Below are 22,352 nucleotides of genomic sequence, written 5' to 3' on the forward strand. Positions count from 1 at the left end.
TCTTTAACTACAGTAGTTTTTCCTAAGATAAAACTTTGCCCTCGATTCTTGAACATCAATTAAACAATCCCAATATACATATAGTCGCAACACACAAATACACTAATTCCATTTAATAGCCCGAAAAAGTCGGTAGATGGAAGAAAGAGGCACGGAGACAAGGCTGGCTCGGAGACATCAGCCAAGTTTGGCCCTGATCTGTGCACAAGGTTCCATGATCCAGTGGTCTCAGGACATTTGTCTCTGAATCCTGTAAGCCCATGCGCATGACGTGGCAGTTGACACCATATGATCTTACGGTGCGCTCTTGCGCAATGCGCATGGAATAAATAAACCCACAATCCGAAATCAGGATGAATATAAGCACAAACGGAAACCCAGGAAGCACAGACCCCAAAATAGGCAAAATTTCCCAAAATCAGATAAAATCAGTGAAATCCAAAATCTTCAATATTGTTAGATTTCCCAAAGACCCATAATGAGGAAAACAGAGAAATGGACGCGGAAACGAGAGAGAAGATAAAGAAAACGGTGAGGGAAATCCTAGAAGAAGCGGACATGGACGAAATGACAGAGTACAAGATTCGACAAATGGCTTCCCAGAAACTGGAACTTAACCTTTCCGACTCAAGTACAAGGCTTACGTCGGACATGTCGTCAATTCTTTCCTCGAAGAACAAAAAGCCAGACAAGAAGAAGAAGAAGCAGAAGCTGCAGCAGATGATGATGATGATAATAATAATAATAACAACCAGAAGGAGTTTGATGGCGATGGTGATCTCATTGTTTGCAAGGTTTGTTTCTATCTTTGCGTTTTCTTTTCCTCTTTTGCTGAGTTTAAGGAAAGTTTGGGTTTTCTATTTATTGGTTTGTTTTGTCATTTTCCCAGCTGTCTGAGAAAAGAAGGGTGACGATTTAAGAATTCAGAGGGAAAACTTTGGTTTCCATAAGGGAGTATTATAAAAAGGATGGCAAAGAACTTCCTTGTTCTAAAGGTAAATGTTTAGCTTAGTTTCAATTTTGAGTTGTTTCATGCTAATTATATATGTTGCTTTTCCTTTTATCTTTTAACATTTCAATGTCTGGATGAGTAGATGCTGCTGAAGTTAAGCTTTACTTTATTTAATAATGTATTGAACTTGTAAATGGCATAAAAGATTACATGAGTTCAACTTTCACCCTAATTTTCTGGATTGCTGCTATTTTGATCTACCATGTCAACAGATCTATGGTGCTTAAGAACTTTATATAGTTAACTCATAGGAAATTTGGTTGCACCAATCTGCAGGGATGGTGACTGATATGTGCCAATCTTGTAATGTTGCTATGAGTGTTTATTAACTTTTGCATAATGTTGCAAACATCTCCACGTATCATGCTTCATGATGTACGCCCTGTTTACACTTTTTTGTTCTCTATGTGCTTTTCAGGCAAATGTGATCACTGATTTGTAACTCAACTTGTATTGTCTTGAAGTGATTTAGATTACATTACTTAGCTCATGGATGCTTCCACTCATGTGCAGTGGATTTTATTTTAAACTTGCAAGAGAAAATTAATTTTATTTCTTTCCAGTATTTTACTTCTGCTTTGTTTAACTGTGGAGGAATTATAGAGGAAGTTATCATATTTTCACTTCTGCCTTGTTCCTATGAATATTACAAAGTATGTATCTTGGTTTCTTTGCTATGGTCAGGATATTAATCAACCAAAGAAAGCATTGAAATCAAATTCTGTGGTTACGGACTTTGGAGTGCTTTGAAAAAGGTGGGCGTAAAGCATAAAGAGAACCATGGATTTAATAAATATGCTTTGGGAATAGCCATATTACTATTACCTTCTTTTTCTTAGGCTACTTTTTTTTTTTCTGTACTAACTCTATGTGAATGCTCTTTCTCATCTCGTTTTTTTTTAACCAGTTTCCTACCATATGCTACCTCTATAAGCTGCATTTTTTTTATGGTTGGGTTTCATTGCTTTGTGCTGTATCTTGAGTAGCATTGTTTTGTTGTCATTTTTGTGATCTATCCAGGATGTCAAAATTGTTGATGTTTATTCAAATAGAAATGTAATTGTTTGGTTCATAAGCCTCATGCAACTTATGCAGGTATTCCAAAGAAAATTTTCTATCATAATGGCTCTTAAACAATTTCCCTCACTCTCACTCTCTCTCTCTCTCTCTGCATTGTGCATGATTGTTTGATATTCTAGTTAAAGTGTTAATATATTCTTCATGATTGAACTTGATTCCCAGTTTTAACATTCCCTTCTGCCATTGTTGTGAAAGAATTTCATGTTTAATACTACTCCTTTTAAATTCTGGTGCTGCACCAACAGAAATAAGTTTGACAGAAGAACAATGTTCAGCCTTCAGTAGAAATATACCAAACATTGAGAAAGCTGTTAGGAAGATGGAGTCACAGAACATGTGAGAGCATCGTCTAGGGACTAACTCTGAAGCGTTTCTTGAAATGTGTAATTAGAAGCCGGAAGTTAACCTTGGCATCTGCGGTAGCCACTGCCCTTGTCAGAAGACTAAATCACTGTATTGATTCTGGAATGCTTTTTATTCTCATTTGGGGATGCAGGGCAGATCTAGCCTGTTAATGATGTGAACCATTTAAACAATGCTGATACTAATCATGAATGTTTGTGAAACACTTCGGCTAGAAACATGTATTTATACCTACGATTTGTCTGACCCATTTAATCCGAGTGTTTTTACGTTGGGTTTAAGTTGTTATATATTGAACTGCAGTGACTTTCCCTGGGAGCAGGAGGGAACCACCAGGCTTTGAATGCCGAAGCTGCCTGTTTTTGCTAAGATGAAAGAAGCTGAGATATTCTATAAGCAAGTGGGTCCTTTTTTTTCTTTAAAAGAAAAAGGTTGAAGATCTACCGTCATTTTCCTCCATTCTTTCAAAAAAAAAATCCCAAATATATTAAATGAATCCGATGTTAATGGACCATCCTAAATTTTGGGCTCAGTAAACCTTTACCTTGAATTTTTTTTTATTTTTTTTATTTTGAAATACTTGAGCTTGAATTTATTCCTAGGAGTTTTACTTTCGCTATCCAACACTTACCAGCAGTGAGTTGATTGGTGGACAACTAGGAAACAATCCTATGTATCAAGAATGCGCGAGACAATTACCGTAATATCATCTCGCTTTCCACCAATATGACTTTTTCCAGCCATCATAGAAGCAAGCATGAATGGCGTGACAGCTTCTCCATCCATGGAAATATGGTAAGCCTGTTGAGCCACGGACCAAGCAATCTCCTCTGGATGTAAACCTCGTTCAATCCCTGTTGCTGCAGCCTCCAATATCTGACTTTCAGACAAGTTGTCAAATAGTCCATCAGTTCCAGCTATAATAACATCTCCTGGTTCTACAGCAAGCTTGATTACCTGAGTGGGAGGAATAATTGAAAAGATCGTAAACTTGACATAATATTACGAGATAAATGTAAACCGATTGTAAATTTCAGGTAACAGGCAATTTACTTTACCTGTGCCTGCCAGGGTTGATTGGAATTCACGGAATTTCCCAGCTGATATGGAAAATTGAAAGAGTGCTGCTGAATTGGCGATTGGTATATAACTGCACCTTGACTGATCAGCATAAACCCGCTATCTCCCATATTAACAGCATGCAACATCTATTACAAGGGGAAAAAAAGAAGATTCATTATTTTGCAAGCTTAAATTCGAGCTAATAACAAATTAATATGATTACTGCCAAAAAACAGAGATTAAAAGAAAAAGGAACACACGTTGTCTTCCTGAAGGGTTATGATGCAGGCTGTTGATGATCCTTCAGCGCTGGTCTTGCTGAAAGCCTCATCCAAAACCTTCATTGGATCCACCTGCCTCTCTGGCTGTGTCAGGATAGCGAGAAGAGAATTATTCATAAGTTCTCTGGCATATACTCCAGCATCAACACCCTGGCGGCTCCAACCACCTACCCCGTCTGCCAGTCCAATTGTCTGCTTCTCTTCACAGATAAAATGACTGTCATCACCCTGCGGCCTTGAATCTCTATCTTTGGCTATGTAAAATGATCCAGAGAGCATCATCAAGTCTCCCTTTTGAATACCAACCCTAAAACCCAAAAAATAATGGAACCAAAGACTCTGAGCACATAATGCAGTTGCTTTTTCCCCATCATTATTGAACACAGAAAATCTTGGTGATTTGTTAACAGATGGGCCTACCCTTTTTTGTCCCCTTTTGGATTCTTCCATGATTAAATAAATAGCTTCAAATTCAAAGCTTTGAGTTGAGCCCATAAGCTTAAACTTGTTAAAGTTCTTTTAATCTCTTAACACGTTACACGGCCAACTTTGTCAAACCAAATTGCGTATGCCCCTTGGAATTTTTTTTTATCCCATGTACCCCTTGGAATTAGTTCTTAGGCTTAGATCATGGAATTTCCGATATGTAAAAGCAGTCTTTTTTTCTTTTGGAAATTGTCAAGTAATTCCTAGGAATGTGAAAACTATTTAAACATAAATTTCAATATATTAAATAATTAAAATGCGTTTGATTAGGAGAAATTTTTAAATTTTTTTTCAAAATCTTAATGATCGATATTTATCTATTATGTTTGATTTAGAGTAATTTGATTACGAAAAAAAAAATCAAATTTTTATCAATATCTAAAATTTTGAAATTAAAAATTCATGGGAAAAGTAAATTTTTAAATTTGATTTAAATAAAAATTTTATCACATATCCGTTATTCTTTTGAAACATAAGTCTAAAACTCAATTTTAGCTTTTTCTTTTAATTTACCTTATTTTTAATTCAATTTTAATATGTAATAATTAAAAGGTTTTCTTTGAACAAATAACTTATTTGATACTTTTTTTGCAATCATTATAAAAATATCAAATAAGATATTTCTTTAAACAAACGTCTTATTTGACACATTCAAATAAGACATTTTTTTTACGTCTTATTTAATAAATAATCTTCCAAAATCTTTTACAATTTCAAATAAAGCGTTTCCTTTAAATAAACGTCTTATTTGATTTTTTTTTCAACATATTTACAAAAAAAATAATGCATTCAGCTCTTCTAAACATCATAATTGATATTTTTTATAATTTAATATAGTAATTATAGCTTGATATCTAGTTAAACATTGTAATTATGTATATTTAATTAAAAAAAATAAACTTTTTTTTTTTTATTGTTAGATATATCATTTGTCGTTTGTGTTTTTTTTTTTAATTAAATCAAAATAAAAGGCTGTCTATAACTTATTAAGAAAATTATGATAATTATATATGAATTAATTAATAAACTAATATTCTCCTAACTAAGTGAATCTAACTACATGATACCTTGAAAATTAAATAAAATTTTGATTATCAAATGTTTTCAGATATCACATTTTTCTTAGAAATTTAAGATTCTACGTACTAAATGCCCCTAAAATCAATCATGAATGTGAATTCAAAGAGAGAGAGAGATTCAAAATCAAATCATACAGAGACGGATGTAAATAAATTTATAGGTGTCTATGTACAACTCAAAAATTAAAAAACAAAAAAATTCAAAAGGAAATTTTTATTAGACATTTAAAAAATTTTTTGGACACCTTAAAAATTAAAAAATAAGAAAATTTAAAGAAAAGTTTTTTTAGATATTTTATTCATTGATAAAATTAATAAATCGTCAACAGTATTTTATATATTATAAATATATAAGACTGAAAAAAATTTCTGAATTCGGCGCTAATATCACTATCAAACCATGGCTTCTTCATAATTTGAATGTCTATCAAAAGATTTAAAAATAGGTTACTGGCAGGCCGAGGGATTTAAAGTGAAGAATAGCAGTAAAAGAAATCCAATTATAAATCACTTTTGTTTTTCCTCGGGTCAGGACTTGGTTAACAAAGTTAAGAGAGTGTTAAGGAGCTAAGAACGTAATTAATAGTAGTGTAGTATGAGTTATGTGTTATTTTTCAGATTCCAAGTTGATTTAAAAAAAAAAAAACCCATTGTCCCAGCTAGCGAGGCTCCCAGCATATATAGGATTAACCTGTAAATAACAAAAAGCCGCTTTAGTTAGACAAGGATTCAGTCATAAAATACATTTTTAGATGCGATGGAAGCAGTAAAATACTGATCAAGATTAACAGCCATAGTTTCATAATTGATCTAATTACCAATTAGATTAAATATCATTAATTGATAATTATCATATAACAAGAAAGTGAGGAAAGTGAAGACAAGGGGAAAGTATAAGGGTTCTTTTTTCTGGAGAAAGTATGCTTGGGCTTAAAAGGAGTTTTTGAAGACTATTATTAGTATTAAAAAAAAAAGTTTAGGTAAAAATTGAACTATATATGTTGGGCAAAACCCAATCAAGGCTGCATATCAAGTTATCAACAGTACTTAGAATTCCCCCATTTGACACACATTAGCATCGGCTTTTAAATTTTAATTAATTATTATAGCATTGTATGTACAAGATGCTTAAGCTACTAAGCTTTTTGGCATGAGATAAAAGGCTGCACGAAACAAGTTTTCTAGCATACAACCAGATACAAGAGGTAGAAATCTAGCTATGGTACATTGTTATTATCTGTGGGAACCTTGAACACATTTGACAATGCTGGCTTCCAGCCCACCACCCAAGAGCTCTTGCACCGCCTTGGCGATCGAGTAGCTGAGCTTGCAGCCATTCTCATCTTCTCGATCAAGGCCTCAGTGTTCACTTGTTCTGACAAAATATCCTCCAGTTGCTGACTGTTAATCACCAATTTCACTTTCCAAACCCCATTCTTCTGCGATGGCAGCACTTCCAGAGCCGATCCACTCGACAAATTCTCAACAAAATCCGCGAATGACTTGTTTGGTTGTTCAATCTGAGTCATACAATCCGCTTCAACTTTCTCCACGGCTTCTTTGTTAACCTGTTTACTGACCCCAGAGTTACCAGACTTCTGAACCTTCTCCAGGGGGAGAAGATAGTAAAATCCCCCTTTAACCAAGTATTCGTCTTCAGGTAATGGAAATGAAGCTTGACCTCTTCTGCAAATAGCATACCCTGGAAAATTGTTTACAATCTCCCGGGCTAGTTTAGGGCCCTCGACATCAATGATTTCACCGGCATCTGTTAAAACCCTAATGGAGTTGCTGCAATCCCAAGTGACCCCTTTGAGAGTACAATTCCCCATTGACAAATTTTTCTTAAGCCTTCACATTCACAGGGCAGCAACTTGTATTTAAAACTTGGAATCTTGGCAAAAACTAGTGGAAAGAAAATGGGGGGAAGGTGTCAGAAGAGACAATTTCAGTGGTGTTGTTTTCAAAATTTTGATCGGCGCCATGTGATACTGAACCGTTGGCAGGATTATTTAAGTGAAATTCGAGTTTTGTACAACATGGAAGGGCAAAAGAATAGAAAATAGATTAAACAATAATTAGGTAAACAACATTTCAGAAGCAGATCGATTCAAATTAACGGTGGAGGGGGTGTGAATTTTTTATACGTAACATCGACGAAGATTGAACCTTATCTATTAAAATTATAAGTTTAACATTTTATCAATAAATCAAACAATTATTATCTGGATATGCATTTTTACTTTACTTGGATTCGTTTCTGATCTCTTAGGCATCTGAGATTTAAGGCAAATTTTGGGATCTTTCCTCTCAATTATATTTGCCTCAACCAGAAAGGGACAAAATTTTCACAAATGTTAGTGCTTTTTAAAGTTGCCTATTGGTTGGGTCATGTACCGAAGCAAGCGAAAGAGATTAGTTTGTTCACGGGAAAATTTTGTCAGTTAGGCAAGAATTTCTATTTAGTCTATTGGTTATGGATAATATAGGTTAGCTCGACGGCCTATATATTGAGTCTGATTCAATGTACTAAAAGCCATCAGCAGGGCTTAATCTCGTGAATGAACATATGGGGAACATGGTTGGCTTTTTGCTAATACTAGTACGATACGAGCATATTTTATGCAGGCAAACTGACAAAGGCACAGGATGGCCCCTTAAGCGGCTGATGAGCCAAAACTCCGATTGACATTTTCTATAACTGTAGACCCCAAGTTGAATTCTGTTAAAATCTGGACTGGCTCATTCATGTTGAGTGAATGGGTTAAGGCAGAACCGGAGATATCCAAATTTTAGTAATAGGATTGTGATGATAAATGGTTTTCAGTGGAGGGATGTGTAAATTTGAATGCTTTTATTCGATTTCTTGAGATGCAAATTTGACTTAAAAAGAATATTTAATTTTGTGAGCTGATATGGGATAGCAACCTGAAATACACTTGCAAAAAGTTTGTTAACCAGTCATCATTCAATTCATGTTCTTTTTTTTCTTGTGGACTCAAAATTTTGTACATCATTTATCTAAACCTCCATAAATATAAACTAATATTTGCTTCATATGAAGAGAATATGTGTTTCAGCCACCCTGACTGATGCCTCCTAGATAGAAATCCGCCATCCCCACCACTGAGTTCAAAAAACCCGGAGCCGAGAGTTTCAAATCAGTCACCAGGGTTCAAGTCAGTGAAAGATTATTCATGGTTAGGGACAGGGAAAAGAGGCCAACTGTCTGAAAAAGATCTTCTTAACAAAAGAAATTAGTATGAAAAATATCTTCTTAAGAAAAGAAATTAGTAAAATGTGACAACAAAAATGTTTATAAAGGGCCCAACCGGATTCGAACCGGTGACCACTTGATCTGCAGTCAAATGCTCTACCACTGAGCTATGGACCCTTCAATGTGTGAAGATTTAAAATTTAATTTAATTATAGTTTGATGACGTACTTAGAGAGCATTCCATTTCTGACCAATTTCACATGAAATAATCAACATTGAACAAAAAAAAAAAAAAGTTTTGTGTGTAAGATCAAAAGAGGACAACTTAGGATAGTCAACATCTGTCCTGCGACAATTTGGCATAAAAGTATTACCGCCCTTGATTGAAGGAGTAATCTAATAGGTTGCAGTGGGTAAATTTTTGGTTGAGAAAGATAGGGCAACTTCCCGGGCCTTGGATTTTTCGAGTTCTACCTTCTACGGCTGATAGCCTAACCACCCATTAGATAAAATGTATATCCTCTTGGGCGGTGTGATACAAGTTTTTGATTGGGTATTCCTTATTCCCCATTCCCCACTCACCTTGCCTGCTGGCTTCTTTGACTGCACAAACGCTGTATAGAAGAAAGCTACGCTCAAGTTTGTGGGCCACAGAAGTTGGTGCATCATTAAACCAAATCATGTGAACTAGCTTAAAGTTCATGAACTTTTTTAATTGTTGCTTGATCACTAAACCTATCTGCTTGTAGATTTAATTAGTTTGTTGTAGTCAATTTGTTCTTGATTTACATATTATTAGGCAATCCAGTGTCATGACTTGATCTGCAATTACAGAAACATCAATTGGTTTTCTCATTTTCTGGGATTAAACTTCTTCTCTAACATCCGTGCAGTGATACATTTTCCAGGAGCTTGAGCATTGAGAGTCGAAGTCATTTAAATCATCATTCATTTCCAGAGCTCTTACGTCAAATAACTTGTATTGTGGTCACTGCCCAACAGGCAAATGGGGGAAAGAAAATGTAATTCTAGTTTTAGATTCATGGAACCAGACTGCTAATAGAACACAACTTAAATTATATATAAAAAAAATCACACAAGCAACGTTGATGCTTATCATTAGTTTTAAGTACGATTTATGTATAACCCAAACCGAACAACAAAAAAGAAAAAAAGGGCAATCATAGTCATAGCAAGCCTGTGAACAAAACGTTATACATCTCACAAAATTCCATTCACCCCCCAGATGCTACGGTCTTAAATTCCCAATATACCCTCTATTTCTCTAATTATTCTTCGAGGTGTCTTCTCTTCATTATCTTGTGTATTTGTATCTATAAGCCTTTGTGGTATGTTCCTCATGGCGTTTGTTCAGCAAATATATCCAATAGGGAGAGTGCCTGCAAAATTTTACAGAAGAAATTAAGATCAGAACCAAGTAGGCTAGGTAGGAAAATTTCATGGTTAGCATCACATGTTAAGTGTGAAATTTCACCTCTGGCACGTTCAGTTCAAGGCGGAACTTTGGACCATCATAGTGGTGAAGAATTGGCCTGAAGGAGTCCTCTTCAAGTGGCTCACAAATTTTCCTTGTAAGAACCCGAACCTGCAGTGGAACAAAAGCATTTTAGTATTGCTTTTTATCATTTTCTTTCCTTTTTATTTTTGTTTGCTTGAAAGATATTGAAAGCATCATATTACTTTGCCTAACCAACAGTAACAAATAATTCCTCAACAAATACCTGTGCAGGGAATCGTGATTCACCAGGGCATTTCTTGTCCTCCCAGGCTGTTGGATCAATGTTTGTTCCTCCAAAGCTTGCAGCCTAAATAGTTAAAACATTACCAAACCCCGGATTTGGTTAGTACCAAGTAAATTGAATTAATCACATATATTGACAGAAGATTTTAATCATTAATGAAAATAGAAATACAAACCTCAAATATTCCATGGAGTTGGTGGGTGGAGTAGTTGTAGAGGAAAAGAGGCAGGCCAGGAGTAATCGCCCGGACTGAATCTCGGTAACGAGGAGGCAAACCTACAAATAATGCATAACAAGAAGTTAGGAATATAAACCAACATAAATATCACATCAAAAGTTTCCATAAAAACTAACCCAATTGTTCAATTAATCTAATTGATTTACTTTCCATTTCTAGAGAAGAGGGTAAAATTGGCCTAATCTTCTCCAAATAATTAAATGAAAATCAAAATTGAAAACCAAACCAAATCAAACCAGACTTTCTTAAAAAAAACTAAAAGTAATATACGGAAAGAGAGAGCTAAAGACATACCAAAGAGCTGTCTCCTGAGATTCTCCTGCATGGTATCGTTGTTGCAAACAAAGATGTAGCCTCCAACCGTTTCATTCCTAGGCAAAGACTCAGATGGTGGCAGTGTCTTAAACCTCTTGTCAACAGCACTCTTCCCATCCTTGTTTTCACCGTTATTGTTGTTATTATTGTCGCTGTTATGGTTATTGTTCTTCTTGTTACTGCTCTTCTTCCCACTTTTGCTTCCGTAATCATCCTCTCCTTTATTCTTATTCCCCTTCACAATAACATTATTGTTATTCACTGGCTTTGAATAAATCCCTTTGTTGAACCCTCCGTTGATTCCAACATTCTTCTGAGACCCCATCGGACCGATTGGACCGAACCCGATGTTGTTGCTACTGGCTTCAATTTTCCACCCATCATTGTTGAAAGAATTGAACTCGGTGATTTTTGGCTTCAAGTTGTCAACAAAATTCACTTCACCACCGACTCTGATATCAAAATTCCTCCTTTCATCAGGCCTCTTTGAAACATAACCGTTGCTCCATATCGAATCGTTAAGCGAAAGATTAGCCAAGTTCGAATTTTGGACCCTAAGTTGATCACTGAATTGCCAAAAGGATTGCTGGTTGTTCTCCATCCTCAACTCCGATTCCCTTTCAAAACCTTCAAAGAAACAAGAAACTGGGATCTGGGTATCAAAGATGAATTGATTTCCCTATCTGGGTAGTACAAATATGTAGAGTTTAATCGATGTAGGTATAAACTGGTATGGTTTCTAAAGATGGTTTAAAACAGGGGAAAAGAAAACAGAGGCAAAAACACAGGAAGTGAGGGCAAAAGAAAATGTTTTTGATGAGAGAGGAAAGTAGGTAAAGAGGGGAGCGTTTAATAAGGGAGATTTGATTGAGGGCAAATTTAGAAATTTTGTATTGGGTTGGGGAGAAGGGGCGATTAATAAGATTGCGTGTGAACTTGTCAAAGTGGAAAGTTACATTGATAGAAGAATGTCAATAACTAAAAGTCTTAATTTTATTTTATCAGCAAAATTTAAAAATTATCACATATTTTATTAAAGTATATTAAAATCAATTAATGAATTAATATTATAAATATAAACTAGTTTTCAACCCGCGCGTTATTGGGATTGTTAGTTTTATTTTTATTTATGATACGCTGTTATATAATATTACTAACATATGAAATTATTCAAATTTTAAGCACTTTATATAAATGTTTAAATGTCATAGTAAGAAGTTTATAAATTTTTTTTTCAATTATCATTCATAAACTAATTCAATTCATATTTACAATTTCTTATGAGCAAATGAAATTATAAATAACATTGAACGATAGAACTAATTTTTTTTAAACAATGAATCGAGAATGGTAAAATTTAGAAAACTTTCTTCAATCTCAAAACCTTAAAGCAATCATCTGCAGTTCAGTTTGGTATTGATTTGAGCAATGATTTTTTATGGTTGTTGTTTTTTTTTGCAAATGAGGGTAAAAAGAGTGATGAATTTTTAAAACAACAAAAAAACATAAATATATAAATAGCATTAAACGAAGGAAATTGGATATAATTTTTTTTTTTTAACAATGAATTGAGAATTGTAAAATTTAGTAAGTTTCCCTCTAATCTCAAACACTTTAAAAAAAAAAAAAATCTGCTGCACTTCTATACTTTTGTTTGGAATTTATCTAAACAATGATTGTGGAAGGTTACTGTTTCTTCCTAGAAATGATGATTAGAGAAGCAATGAGATTTTAAGCAGCAATGAAACAGAATTTTTTTTTTTTGCATGAGTATTAAATATATAAAGGAAAATATGTTTTTTTAGCTTAAAAAATAAAAAAAAATAATTAAAAAAATCCATGAGATAAAAACAATTAATTATGTATAAAATTGAATTTCGGGTTATTTTCACGTCCTTTTTCAAATCCGATGACAAATTTTCCTTCTAATTTTTTGCTTTTGAAAAAATTGTACTCGAGAGTGATGACGCAAAAAACGCGGTTTGACGTGGCAGAAGAAGGGAGGACAAAGGACTGAGGAGGGTAGGGCTTCTAGAAGGTCTTCTAGTAGGTTCTTTGATGGTTGGCCAGTTCTTTTTAGTTCACATTCACCTAAGGTCCTGAGCTGCTAAGCCTTAGGTGTCTGAGGCTTGAAAAAGGCCTTTTTTTATTGACAGACGCGCTACTTCAAACACTGTTTCATTTTTTAAGGTTTTTTCTTTTTGGGGGGGGGGGGGGTTGGGGGCAAAGTTTGTGGGCCTGCTTAAGGCCTGGGTGGCCCAATTTGTGAAATTTATTTGCAACTTTACAAATAATAATAATAATAATAATAATAATAATAATAATAATAATAATAAAAAAGGGATTTATACCTGAACTTAACAAGCAAACTAGAAAATGAAAGTGGTTATGTTTTAAAAAAAAGTTATATATACATATATATAATTAATTTTTTCTTACATCAAAATTTTAATCTAATAAATATATATTTTTTTCCAAAATATCATCATAAAACAATTGTATAAACTATATATATATATATATATCTCTTATGTGTATCATATTATTTTTTTATTATAATATGATTAAAAAATTTAAATTTTATTTAAATTTAATTTTTTTTCAAACAATTTTTAAGATGCACTTTCTCCAAATTAATTTGATGCATTTAAAATTTTTATTCTCAAAATACTTGTCAGTATGAATCAAAGATCGACCTTGGTTTACAAAAAATATGTATCTCCTACCTTTTATCAATTGAATTAACTTTTGTGGATATGAAAGTAATTAGCGCAATTTTATTGTAGCATAACTTAAAATCTTGAAAAAAAAATAAAATATTAGGTTATCTTGATATTATAGCAGTCTTTTTCTATGAAGATATTACAGTTTTAAATAAGTATGAAAAGACATAACATTGGTAATGCATATAATAAATTCAATTAAAAGATCTCATCTCACGCCATCATTTTCGACCATAAAAAATGTGGAAATTCTTGGTCCTGCTGCTTCGAGGTTTATTAATTGTAAGATCTTGACTTCGAACAAGAGACTTGGCAACAAGAAAAAAAAAAAAAAAGAAAATCACCCATTCAATATTCAAACTTGTACTACATTTATAATGTATATGATGATATGTTTGAATGGTACAAAATTAACGCATGGACATAAAAAAAATCATAAAAGAATCAGGCTTGCTCATGTATCCTATGATTTGATTCTAAATTTCTAATTATCTTAGGTCTTATTTGGCATTGAACTGGAGAAAGGTAACTGTGTTTCGATCGTACCTCATTGCCAAATACTTTATTGTTTTAATTTTGATTTTGATTTTCAGACACAATAGTTATTTTTGCATTTTTAAAATATGATTTTTAATTAAAATACTTTTTTATCTTTAAGTTTTTATCATTTCATTCGCATTTCAGTTCGTCTAATACGTTTTTTAAGCAATATCAAATAATTAAAATTCTTTAATCACAGTTTTTTTTTCTACAATTTCAAATGCATATTTTTTAATCTAAACTTTTTTAACTGTAAGAACAATGTTAAATTAGATTTTGGTATGACCAGTAATCTACCGTTGGTGCCGACTTGATCAACTCCACCTAGGGTGCTTTCACTTTCCATTGTATTTTATTTTACGTTAAAAAGGAACTCCGTTGCTTTACACTCCGTTGAACACCAAAATAAAAAATATAAAAAAAAAAAGAGTGGATAAAACTTAGACATGTCCTTTGATAACGTTTTTGAAGCCTAAGCTTCACTTGATTTGATTGAGATAATATTTAATTAATAAAAATGTTTTTATTTATTTTAATTTTAAAATATATTTTAAAATATTAAAATATTTTTATATGACTTTAAAATTTTTTTAATTTATTAAAGTTGTCTGTTCTTAAACAAAGATTTTAACAATCCGTAAACACTTTTATACCTAAAAATTTTAGGTACATAAATTTTAAAAAATTTTTGAAGGGAAATATTGTCTCTGTGTTGAGAATCTAAACATCCACAATTAAATATTACATTTATATTATATAATAAATTAAGACGTAACCTTATGGTGAATAGCAACTTCAACTTTTCATTAAATTACAATTATAAATAATTATTACATTCACAAAGTTTTCAATTGCTTAATTTAATGATAAAATAAATCTTAAGAAAACATAAAATTAGGGTTCGACTCCACCCTTCTCTCTTCCTTTTGATGTAAGATTTTGTCCCTTTGAAATTAAAAAAAAATTTACATTTACAATAAATAGTAGCTGAATATTTTTAATTTATGATTATCCCATTCTCTCAATCGCCGCTAACTCTTAATTAATAAATGATAAAGCAATAACTTATGGTGGATAATTAAGTATTCCACCATTATTATCATATTAATTAAGTTCTCAGACGTAATTATTATTATCATTTTCATGAAAGCAAATCACATTTTACATTCTCAAAACACATGTTCATCTCTCTTTCATCCGCCTTCATCTTAATTATTATATTATTATTTTCATTAAATTAAAGTCAATGAAAATATTATATATATATATATAAAAGATTATTTAATATTCAAAGTTTTTAATTTTCATTAACAAAATTAAAAAATTATTTTTTATTATCATAATTACACTCATAATTAAATATTACATTTATATATATTTAATATATATAAATTGAATGACTAAAGTTAAAGGCTTAAAATTTAAATATATTATCAAATTTTAGTAAAAAATAGAATTAAGCTATTGACCTTTTATTATGTGTAAATAAAACTATTTTTATTTGTTTGTAATTATAACCATAAACTTTTAAAAATCAAAGAAAAAGTTCAATTGGAATAACAAAAACTTAATATTTGTTATCTAACAGACTAGAACCGTTGATAAACACATGAGAAGTCATTATTAATCTTTCTTTATTTCAATTAAAATTTTTTTATAGAATAACTTAAATTATAAAACAATTTACAACTTGTTCTAATTGGACTTTTTAATTTAATTTTAAAAGTTTATAATTATATTTACAAAATAATAAAAAAATTATAATTTTATTTGCACGTAATGAAAATATCATAGTTTTAATTTCATTTTTTTACTAAAATTTGAGACCATATTTTTGTATTAAGTCAAAATTAAATTAGAGAAATGAATTAAATTTGTTCATACATGAGGAAAAGCCTACCTCATTGGCACCTCGTAACATTTTGATCGAAGACTCGAAGTGCACATAATTTGGTTTCGTCTGATTCATTTCCATTGAGAAAGTTACGTCTTTACCTAAAAATATTATTGCTCCAACTTGTGGGGAACTCTACAGGAGAGAATTATAAAAAAAAAAGGTATTAAGGAAAAAACAGTTAGAAATTCCCATAGATTTATGCAAGGTAGGTGAAACTGCAAATTCAACTAGCATAAGGCACTTATATTTAGATCTAATTATTTGTATATTTGTATTGTATAAAATATTAATAATTTATAAATTTATGTTATATTTTATATAAAATTATATATTATAATTTGTGTCAATATAAAAAAATATAAATTATATATTTTAATTATTGTTAAATTTATATATTTTTTATTAAAATTTTAATCTTATATTATTTTATTTTTATATTATTTTCTTATAATATTTTCATTTCATATTTTAAATTATTAGATTTACCTACTACACAAAAGCTCGGATGATGAAAAGAAGGCAGGGGGCTGCGACTACAGTCTGCGACTACAGTTGTACATGCTCTCAATGGCCGGAGCCTATGTGCTTCCAAGAAATCATTCCTCTCAATCGACTCAGCCAATATTCATTTATGAGTTGATATGTGCTGTCAACTTCATATATAACTCGTTGATTAAAACATAACGATCCAATGTTCATTTACCGAAAAACTAGGCAGTCACAGGCAATAAAACATCGACCAAAGCAATGTTGGCATTGATGAACTGGCCAATATGATTCAAGGGGTTGTTTCGGGGTAGTTAAGCTGCTAAATCAACATGAACAAATATCTCATACGTTTCTCTTTGATCCTATCGCCAATTTTCTTGTTTCATGCATATAATAAGCTTAGTAGCGGATTCTACAACCATAAAGTTTTGACGAGCAAAGCCAAGCTTTCTCTTTGTTTTAACTCCTCCTTTCACTGACAGCCCAAAGTCGCTCTCTCTCTCTCTCTCTCTCTCAATCTCCTCAGCCTTTTTTTAAATTTATTTCTTTTTATTTCTCATATATCTATCAAATCACAGAACCTGCGATTAAGAGAGTTGGAGAGAAACAGGAAGAGAGAGGTAGAGCCATGGCAGGCATTGCTACCGCTGCTTGTTCTTCAGGGTTGCTGTTTAGAAATAGAGATGCGGGAGGCAATGGGCCTTTTCTGGCTCAGTACAATGGGCTTAGAGCTGTGGAGAGCGTGCAGTTAGCTTCAGCTGGGACTAAACCAAACCAGTTCATTTCTAGTTCAGGTATTTGGTTTTCGGTTATTGATTTATATTTGTTTCTTTGATACATATCCATACTCAGCTAACAGGGTATATAACAAAGCTAGGGATAATACTAATATTTCTATTTTTTTTAGAAAAAAAATGTGGGTAAGGAATAAGTGTGAGCTAAGTTGATTCTTGTAGATATCTTGAAGAGGTGTTCTCTAATAAATTTGGATTTTAATTTCAACATTTGTAATTTTTTTTATTTATCTAATTAATTTGAATTTAAAATTTAACACCTGTAATTTTTTTTTTCATTCTTAGACCATGGCTTTCTTTGTATAAAAAAAGTAATAAATATCAAAATCCTAGTTTTAAGTTGTTTAATTTTGTTCGAAATTTATGTCTTGCTTACGTTTAATGAGAATGGTGGCTCTGGATCAAATTAAAATTGAAATGCTGCTAATATTGATATGGAATTGGTTTTTTTTTTAGTTTTTCAGTAGTTTTCCTTTTCATTCCTTTGTCTGTGCACCTAATAGGATAGTAATTTCTTTTAGGTTCTTGTTAGCCAGTCGTTTAAGTAGTACCAGTCATTTTTTTCAATATGTCAATCACAAACACACAAAAAGGGGATTTAACTTGTCTTATATAAACATGGAGTCATCTGTTTCTATGATCTTTCACCAAACTTCTTAGCATTGTACTATTTTTCTCGCATGAGATGTAGCAATGTGACACCCTGCACTCGCTTTTCTATGATATCTTATGATACATTCTTGCACTAACTAATAGTAATTCCACAAATATGTTTTTCTTACAGCGATCATTTTTGTCCTAATTATTGGGTACTAATTGAGTCTCTTTTTCTCAGCTCCGAGACGCAGAACAATCAGGGCTATGGCATCGCCAACTATCTCAGCTCCCAAAAGAGAAAAAGATCCGAAAAAACGAATAGTTATAACAGGAATGGGCCTTGTGTCAGTTTTTGGAAGTGATATTGATAACTTCTATAACAAACTTCTTGAGGGGATGAGTGGTATCACAGAAATAGATAGGTTTGATGCTTCAAATTATTCTGTCCGGTTTGCGGGTCAAATTCGTGAGCTTTCGTCTAAAGGATACATTGATGGGAAGAATGACCGCCGTCTTGATGATTGCTGGAGGTACTGCTTAGTTGCTGGAAGAAGGGCCCTCGAGGATGCCAACCTTGGTTCTGAGGTCCTTGACAGAGTAAGTCTTGTATTTTGCAAAATGTAGTAGTATTAGATTAGACAAGAAAGAACTGATAGAACCCCTCTGTTCTTCTTATGCATCACAGATGGACAAAACTAGAATTGGGGTGCTGGTGGGTACTGGCATGGGAGGCCTAACAGCTTTCACCAATGGAGTGGAATCTCTTATTCAAAAGGGATACAAGAAGGTCACTCCATTTTTTATCCCTTACTCTATCACCAACATGGGATCAGCATTATTAGCTATAGATACTGGCTTAATGGGACCTAATTATTCCATTTCAACTGCTTGTGCAACTGCAAATTACTGCTTTTATTCTGCTGCAAATCACATCAGAAGAGGTGAAGCCGACATCATGGTAGCTGGTGGTACTGAGGCTGCTATCATGCCAACTGGGGTTAGTGGGTTTATAGCTTGTCGGGCATTGTCTCAAAGAAATGACGAGCCCAAGAGGGCTTCAAGACCCTGGGACAAAGATCGTGATGGTTTCGTTATGGGAGAAGGCTCTGGTGTACTGGTAATACAATAAGTTAATGACATTACTCCTCCGTTTTGAGTTTAGTTAATGACATTACTCCTTCGCTTTGAGTTTAGTTGTGTAGGTACTTGGTATCCCTACAACTTATGAATTAGCTGATTTTTACATAATTCTTCCTTGCATATAGATTATGGAGAGCTTGGAGCATGCCATGAAAAGAGGAGCAAACATAATTGCAGAATACTTGGGAGGTGGTGTAACTTGCGATGCTTATCATATGACTAACCCGCGGTCTGATGGTCTTGGAGTTTCATCTTGCATAACCAAAAGTTTAGAAGATGCTGGAGTTTCCCCTGAAGAGGCAAGAGCACTCACTTAACTACTCTTGACAGTTGATAATTGACAATGAGGAAACCTGAACAATTTCTAATATAAACATGGCAAAACCCTTGATCTACAGGTGAACTATGTAAATGCTCATGCAACATCAACACTGGCAGGAGATTTGGCTGAGGTTAACGCAATTAAAAAGGTCTTTAAGGACACTTCTGAGATAAAGATGAATGGGACAAAGGCGAGAAAAACATACATTACCTCGTTCTTTTTCTTTTTAATTCCATGGAACATGAGCTTCAAATCACATGCACAAAGAATCAAATTAATGATATTTCACTCATAACAATATCTCATTAGTCAATGTCAAAATTTTTAATGAGAACTTATTTACCTGATCACATGGCAACAGAACCTTAAGGCTAACTACTGAAAAATTTGTTCTGTTTCTCCTTTCAGTCAATGATTGGACATGGCCTTGGAGCTGCTGGTGGATTGGAAGCCATAGCAACCATAAAAGCAATCACAACTGGCTGGCTGCATCCTACGATTAACCAAGATGTATTCCCACAACCCTTGTTTATATATATTTGGAAACTCCACTTAACTCTGTCAAATTGGACATTTCATTTAAAAGAAAAATTATGGAACATTTTTTTCTACTTATATAGTTAGCTTATTAATCAAGTGAACCTATTTCAAACCAAAAAATATTCCTTTTATTTAATCCTATGGTGTACAAATGATTTCATGTCCTTGTATCATCTCTTCCTATGTAGAACTTGGAGCCTGATGTAACAATTGATACTGTTCCCAACGTGAAGAAACAGCATGAAGTCAATGTTGGTATGCATTTTAACTCTCCAACTCTACAAAAATTTATGTCATTGCAATAAGGAAGAGGTCAATGTTTTCAGATCACTAGCCACTAAAATGAATATTTGGTATATACCATTGACCATTGCAGCAGTAATTGATCAAATTTTCTTTTTGATCGGTCTGCAGCTATCTCTAATTCATTTGGCTTTGGTGGACACAATTCAGTGGTGGTTTTTGCTCCCTTCAAACCATAAAAGAAACTTTTTTTTTTCTGTTTCAACTTTTGCTTCCCTCAAATACATCTTTGATTTTTGGATCTTGGAACTTCCAGAAACTTGATAAAATATCAGGCGAGTGTGTCAGAAGCATTTTCTTCGAGCAACTTGAAGATATTGCAGGCCCTTTTCATGTTATTGTAACTGCAATCCATGAGAATGGATTCGGTACTTTTTTTTGTTCAATAAAATAACATGTCATTCCTTTATATTTTCGTCCTTTATTGATGGACTCATTCCTCCGCTGCTAACAATAATACTTGATTGTTTTTGTGTTTTGAGTTGAAGCAATAACGAAGGAATTTAATCACTGTCAACCATCCCCAGAGCCAGTTAACCAAAATCTCTTGTATTCTTCAGGAAAAGATACTATTTGATTACATTAATCTTTTGCCTAACAAATTCATATATATTCTAACTGATTCAAGCTAAATGCTGCAACCGGGAACCAAAATTCATTTAAAGGGATTTCTTGGAAGTTGTATGACTCTGTGGTCTCTTTTACTTGGTTCTTCCATAAAACAAACTTTTTAGCCTTGTTCTTCTGGGATCTTTCACTGCCTCCTGACCCACTTTCTACTTTAATTCTGATCCCTAAACTGTTTTCCTTTAATCATGACTTAGAATTTTTATTAAAATAAAACATCAATGACTTTGATTTTATTTGTTAAATGACAGAAAGCTCAATCCATTCAAGAGGAGTAAGATTCATTTGATCTATCTAATTACCTTTGACACATCAATCTCTGCAACTTGCTGGAGACAAATAATTAGACAAAGATTCTTTTCTTAGTTGAAAATCAATCCAATGAAAATATTCTAGCTTGGATGAAGTTGTTGTTTCCCCCTCAAGTTTCTATTTGTTGATAGTACTAAAAACTAGGTTATTATAATATTGCTTTTGAGCCGACATTAAAGTTAATAAACCCACTTGCTTGGTGCTGTTAACTGTTGTGGCTCATGAATCCGATGATGCACATTGCACATGGGCAACTTGATGTTGACAAGGAGAACTTAGCTAGCTGCTCTATTGTCCCTTGATCCTCCATTATTCGTGTTTTGCTGTGAACTATTACTTATTATATAAATTAAGACTAGGATTAGACCATCATTAGGCTAACTGCTCTTCCTTTTGGTACTTTTCTCATTTTTTTAAGTCTTTAATCTATTCCTAAACTCCTAACCCCTAGCCAATCTTCCAAGCGCCGCTGACACCGTGCCAGTCGAGCTAAACGCTCTTTGACGTCCTTTTCTCACGTTAGAAGCCCGTATTGTTAGGGTTGGAGGCTTGGAGCCAAAGGTAATATTATGACCTTGACTATCACCATTAAGCAGCAATCAAAACCAGTCTATGTTAAGAGTATAATCTTCATACAGCCTAACATCAAGCTTGATACATCCTTGTACAATAGCACTCTCCAGTGTATTTCTACTTAGATGCCGACTTCAATATACACGAGAACAATAATTTCATGTATTATACATAAATTATCGATTTAATTTATATTATTGGTTGGATTATGATTATAATTTTTACTTATGAATATTGTAATCTCATTAAAAAAACACTCAATTTCCTATTGCAATGATTCCATTTTTTGTGCACGAACTTGTATGTTGATTACTCAAATGATTAGTACAAATTAAAACATTGAAACACCAAATGAAAGCATCTTATTATATACATAATATATTGCCACGTCTTATCCCAAATGTATAGTGTACAGTTCCACTGTTGGATTCCTCCTTGACCTAATGTGAAGCACTGAATTGGTAGCCAATAGGAATTCAATTTGGGGAATGAGAAAAGAAAAATAAAAGGCCAATGAAAGGGTAGCAACATGGAATTTGACTTCATTTTAGTGGTTACCGGTAAGGTATTTAGTTTGACCAATCTTTTGGGGTTTAAAT

General features: G+C 33.0%; 4 protein-coding genes, 1 non-coding gene and 1 pseudogene across 8 annotated transcripts; 2 read left to right on the forward strand and 4 right to left on the reverse strand.

Moving 5' to 3' along the window:
• Positions 1-376: 376 nt before the first annotated feature.
• Positions 377-2,743, forward strand: LOC111307686 (RNA polymerase II transcriptional coactivator KELP-like; annotated as a pseudogene). The gene is made up of 3 exons (XR_016345051.1): positions 377-794; positions 890-995; positions 2,338-2,743. The product of XR_016345051.1 is annotated as an RNA polymerase II transcriptional coactivator KELP-like (transcript).
• On the reverse strand, positions 2,212-4,308 carry LOC111302618 (putative protein phosphatase 2C 55). Of its 3 annotated transcripts, none has more exons than XM_089765548.1 (5): positions 3,778-4,308; positions 3,514-3,663; positions 3,155-3,412; positions 2,687-2,811; positions 2,212-2,600 (listed from the first exon to the last, which is right to left on the reverse strand). In XM_089765548.1, exons 1-4 carry the CDS (start codon positions 4,291-4,293, stop codon positions 2,722-2,724), a joined length of 1,014 nt encoding a protein of 337 aa, XP_089621674.1. In that variant the 5' UTR covers positions 4,294-4,308; the 3' UTR covers positions 2,212-2,600; positions 2,687-2,721. The 3 variants fall into 3 exon arrangements, with proteins under 3 accessions (XP_089621674.1, XP_089621673.1, XP_022754183.2); XM_089765547.1 differs by having other exon boundaries at positions 2,687-2,820; XM_022898448.2 differs by lacking the exon at positions 2,687-2,811.
• A 2,135-nt stretch (positions 4,309-6,443) lies between these two features.
• LOC149516729 (uncharacterized) lies at positions 6,444-7,477 on the reverse strand. Its single transcript, XM_089766186.1, has one exon. It carries the CDS (start codon positions 7,193-7,195, stop codon positions 6,581-6,583), a length of 615 nt encoding a protein of 204 aa, XP_089622312.1. The 5' UTR covers positions 7,196-7,477; the 3' UTR covers positions 6,444-6,580.
• Positions 7,478-8,685: 1,208 nt separating this feature from the next.
• TRNAC-GCA (transfer RNA cysteine (anticodon GCA)) lies at positions 8,686-8,757 on the reverse strand. The gene has a single exon. It is a non-coding gene; the product is annotated as a tRNA-Cys (tRNA).
• An 877-nt stretch (positions 8,758-9,634) lies between these two features.
• Positions 9,635-11,761, reverse strand: LOC111307692 (DCD domain-containing protein NRP-B-like). Its single transcript, XM_022905809.2, has 5 exons — positions 10,876-11,761; positions 10,519-10,619; positions 10,323-10,406; positions 10,076-10,186; positions 9,635-9,980 (listed from the first exon to the last, which is right to left on the reverse strand). Exons 1-5 carry the CDS (start codon positions 11,495-11,497, stop codon positions 9,939-9,941), a joined length of 960 nt encoding a protein of 319 aa, XP_022761544.1. The 5' UTR covers positions 11,498-11,761; the 3' UTR covers positions 9,635-9,938.
• A 5,206-nt stretch (positions 11,762-16,967) lies between these two features.
• Positions 16,968-20,650, forward strand: LOC111315760 (3-oxoacyl-[acyl-carrier-protein] synthase I, chloroplastic-like). Its single transcript, XM_022917745.2, has 8 exons — positions 16,968-17,339; positions 18,175-18,533; positions 18,622-19,053; positions 19,202-19,375; positions 19,475-19,588; positions 19,807-19,908; positions 20,127-20,193; positions 20,353-20,650. The coding sequence occupies exons 1-8, from the start codon at positions 17,174-17,176 to the stop codon at positions 20,418-20,420; spliced, it is 1,482 nt and encodes a 493-aa protein (XP_022773480.2). The 5' UTR covers positions 16,968-17,173; the 3' UTR covers positions 20,421-20,650.
• Positions 20,651-22,352: the final 1,702 nt, after the last annotated feature.

This window comes from Durio zibethinus, chromosome 9 (assembly GCF_047325235.1).
Source record: "Durio zibethinus cultivar Kanyao isolate XHJ-2024 chromosome 9, ASM4732523v1, whole genome shotgun sequence".
NCBI lineage: Eukaryota > Viridiplantae > Streptophyta > Magnoliopsida > Malvales > Malvaceae > Durio > Durio zibethinus.

Coding starts and splice junctions, on each gene's coding strand:
- LOC111302618 (XM_089765547.1), bottom strand. CDS start 4,293: ATGGGCTCAACTCAAAGCTTTGAATTTGAAGCTATTTATTTAATCATG. Junction 3,664..3,777: donor TAACCCTTCAGGAAGACAAC/GTGTGTTCCTTT, acceptor CCCTTGTAATAG/ATGTTGCATGCTGTTAATAT. Junction 2,821..3,154: donor GAAAGCGAGATGATATTACG/GTAATTGTCTCG, acceptor CTTTCATCTTAG/CAAAAACAGGCAGCTTCGGC.
- LOC149516729 (XM_089766186.1), bottom strand. CDS start 7,195: ATGGGGAATTGTACTCTCAAAGGGGTCACTTGGGATTGCAGCAACTCC.
- LOC111315760 (XM_022917745.2), top strand. CDS start 17,174: ATGGCAGGCATTGCTACCGCTGCTTGTTCTTCAGGGTTGCTGTTTAGA. Junction 19,376..19,474: donor CTGGAGTTTCCCCTGAAGAG/GCAAGAGCACTC, acceptor CTTGATCTACAG/GTGAACTATGTAAATGCTCA. Junction 19,909..20,126: donor ATCCTACGATTAACCAAGAT/GTATTCCCACAA, acceptor CTTCCTATGTAG/AACTTGGAGCCTGATGTAAC.
- LOC111307692 (XM_022905809.2), bottom strand. CDS start 11,497: ATGGAGAACAACCAGCAATCCTTTTGGCAATTCAGTGATCAACTTAGG. Junction 10,407..10,518: donor AACTCCATGGAATATTTGAG/GTTTGTATTTCT, acceptor TTAACTATTTAG/GCTGCAAGCTTTGGAGGAAC. Junction 9,981..10,075: donor TTGAACTGAACGTGCCAGAG/GTGAAATTTCAC, acceptor AAAATTTTGCAG/GCACTCTCCCTATTGGATAT.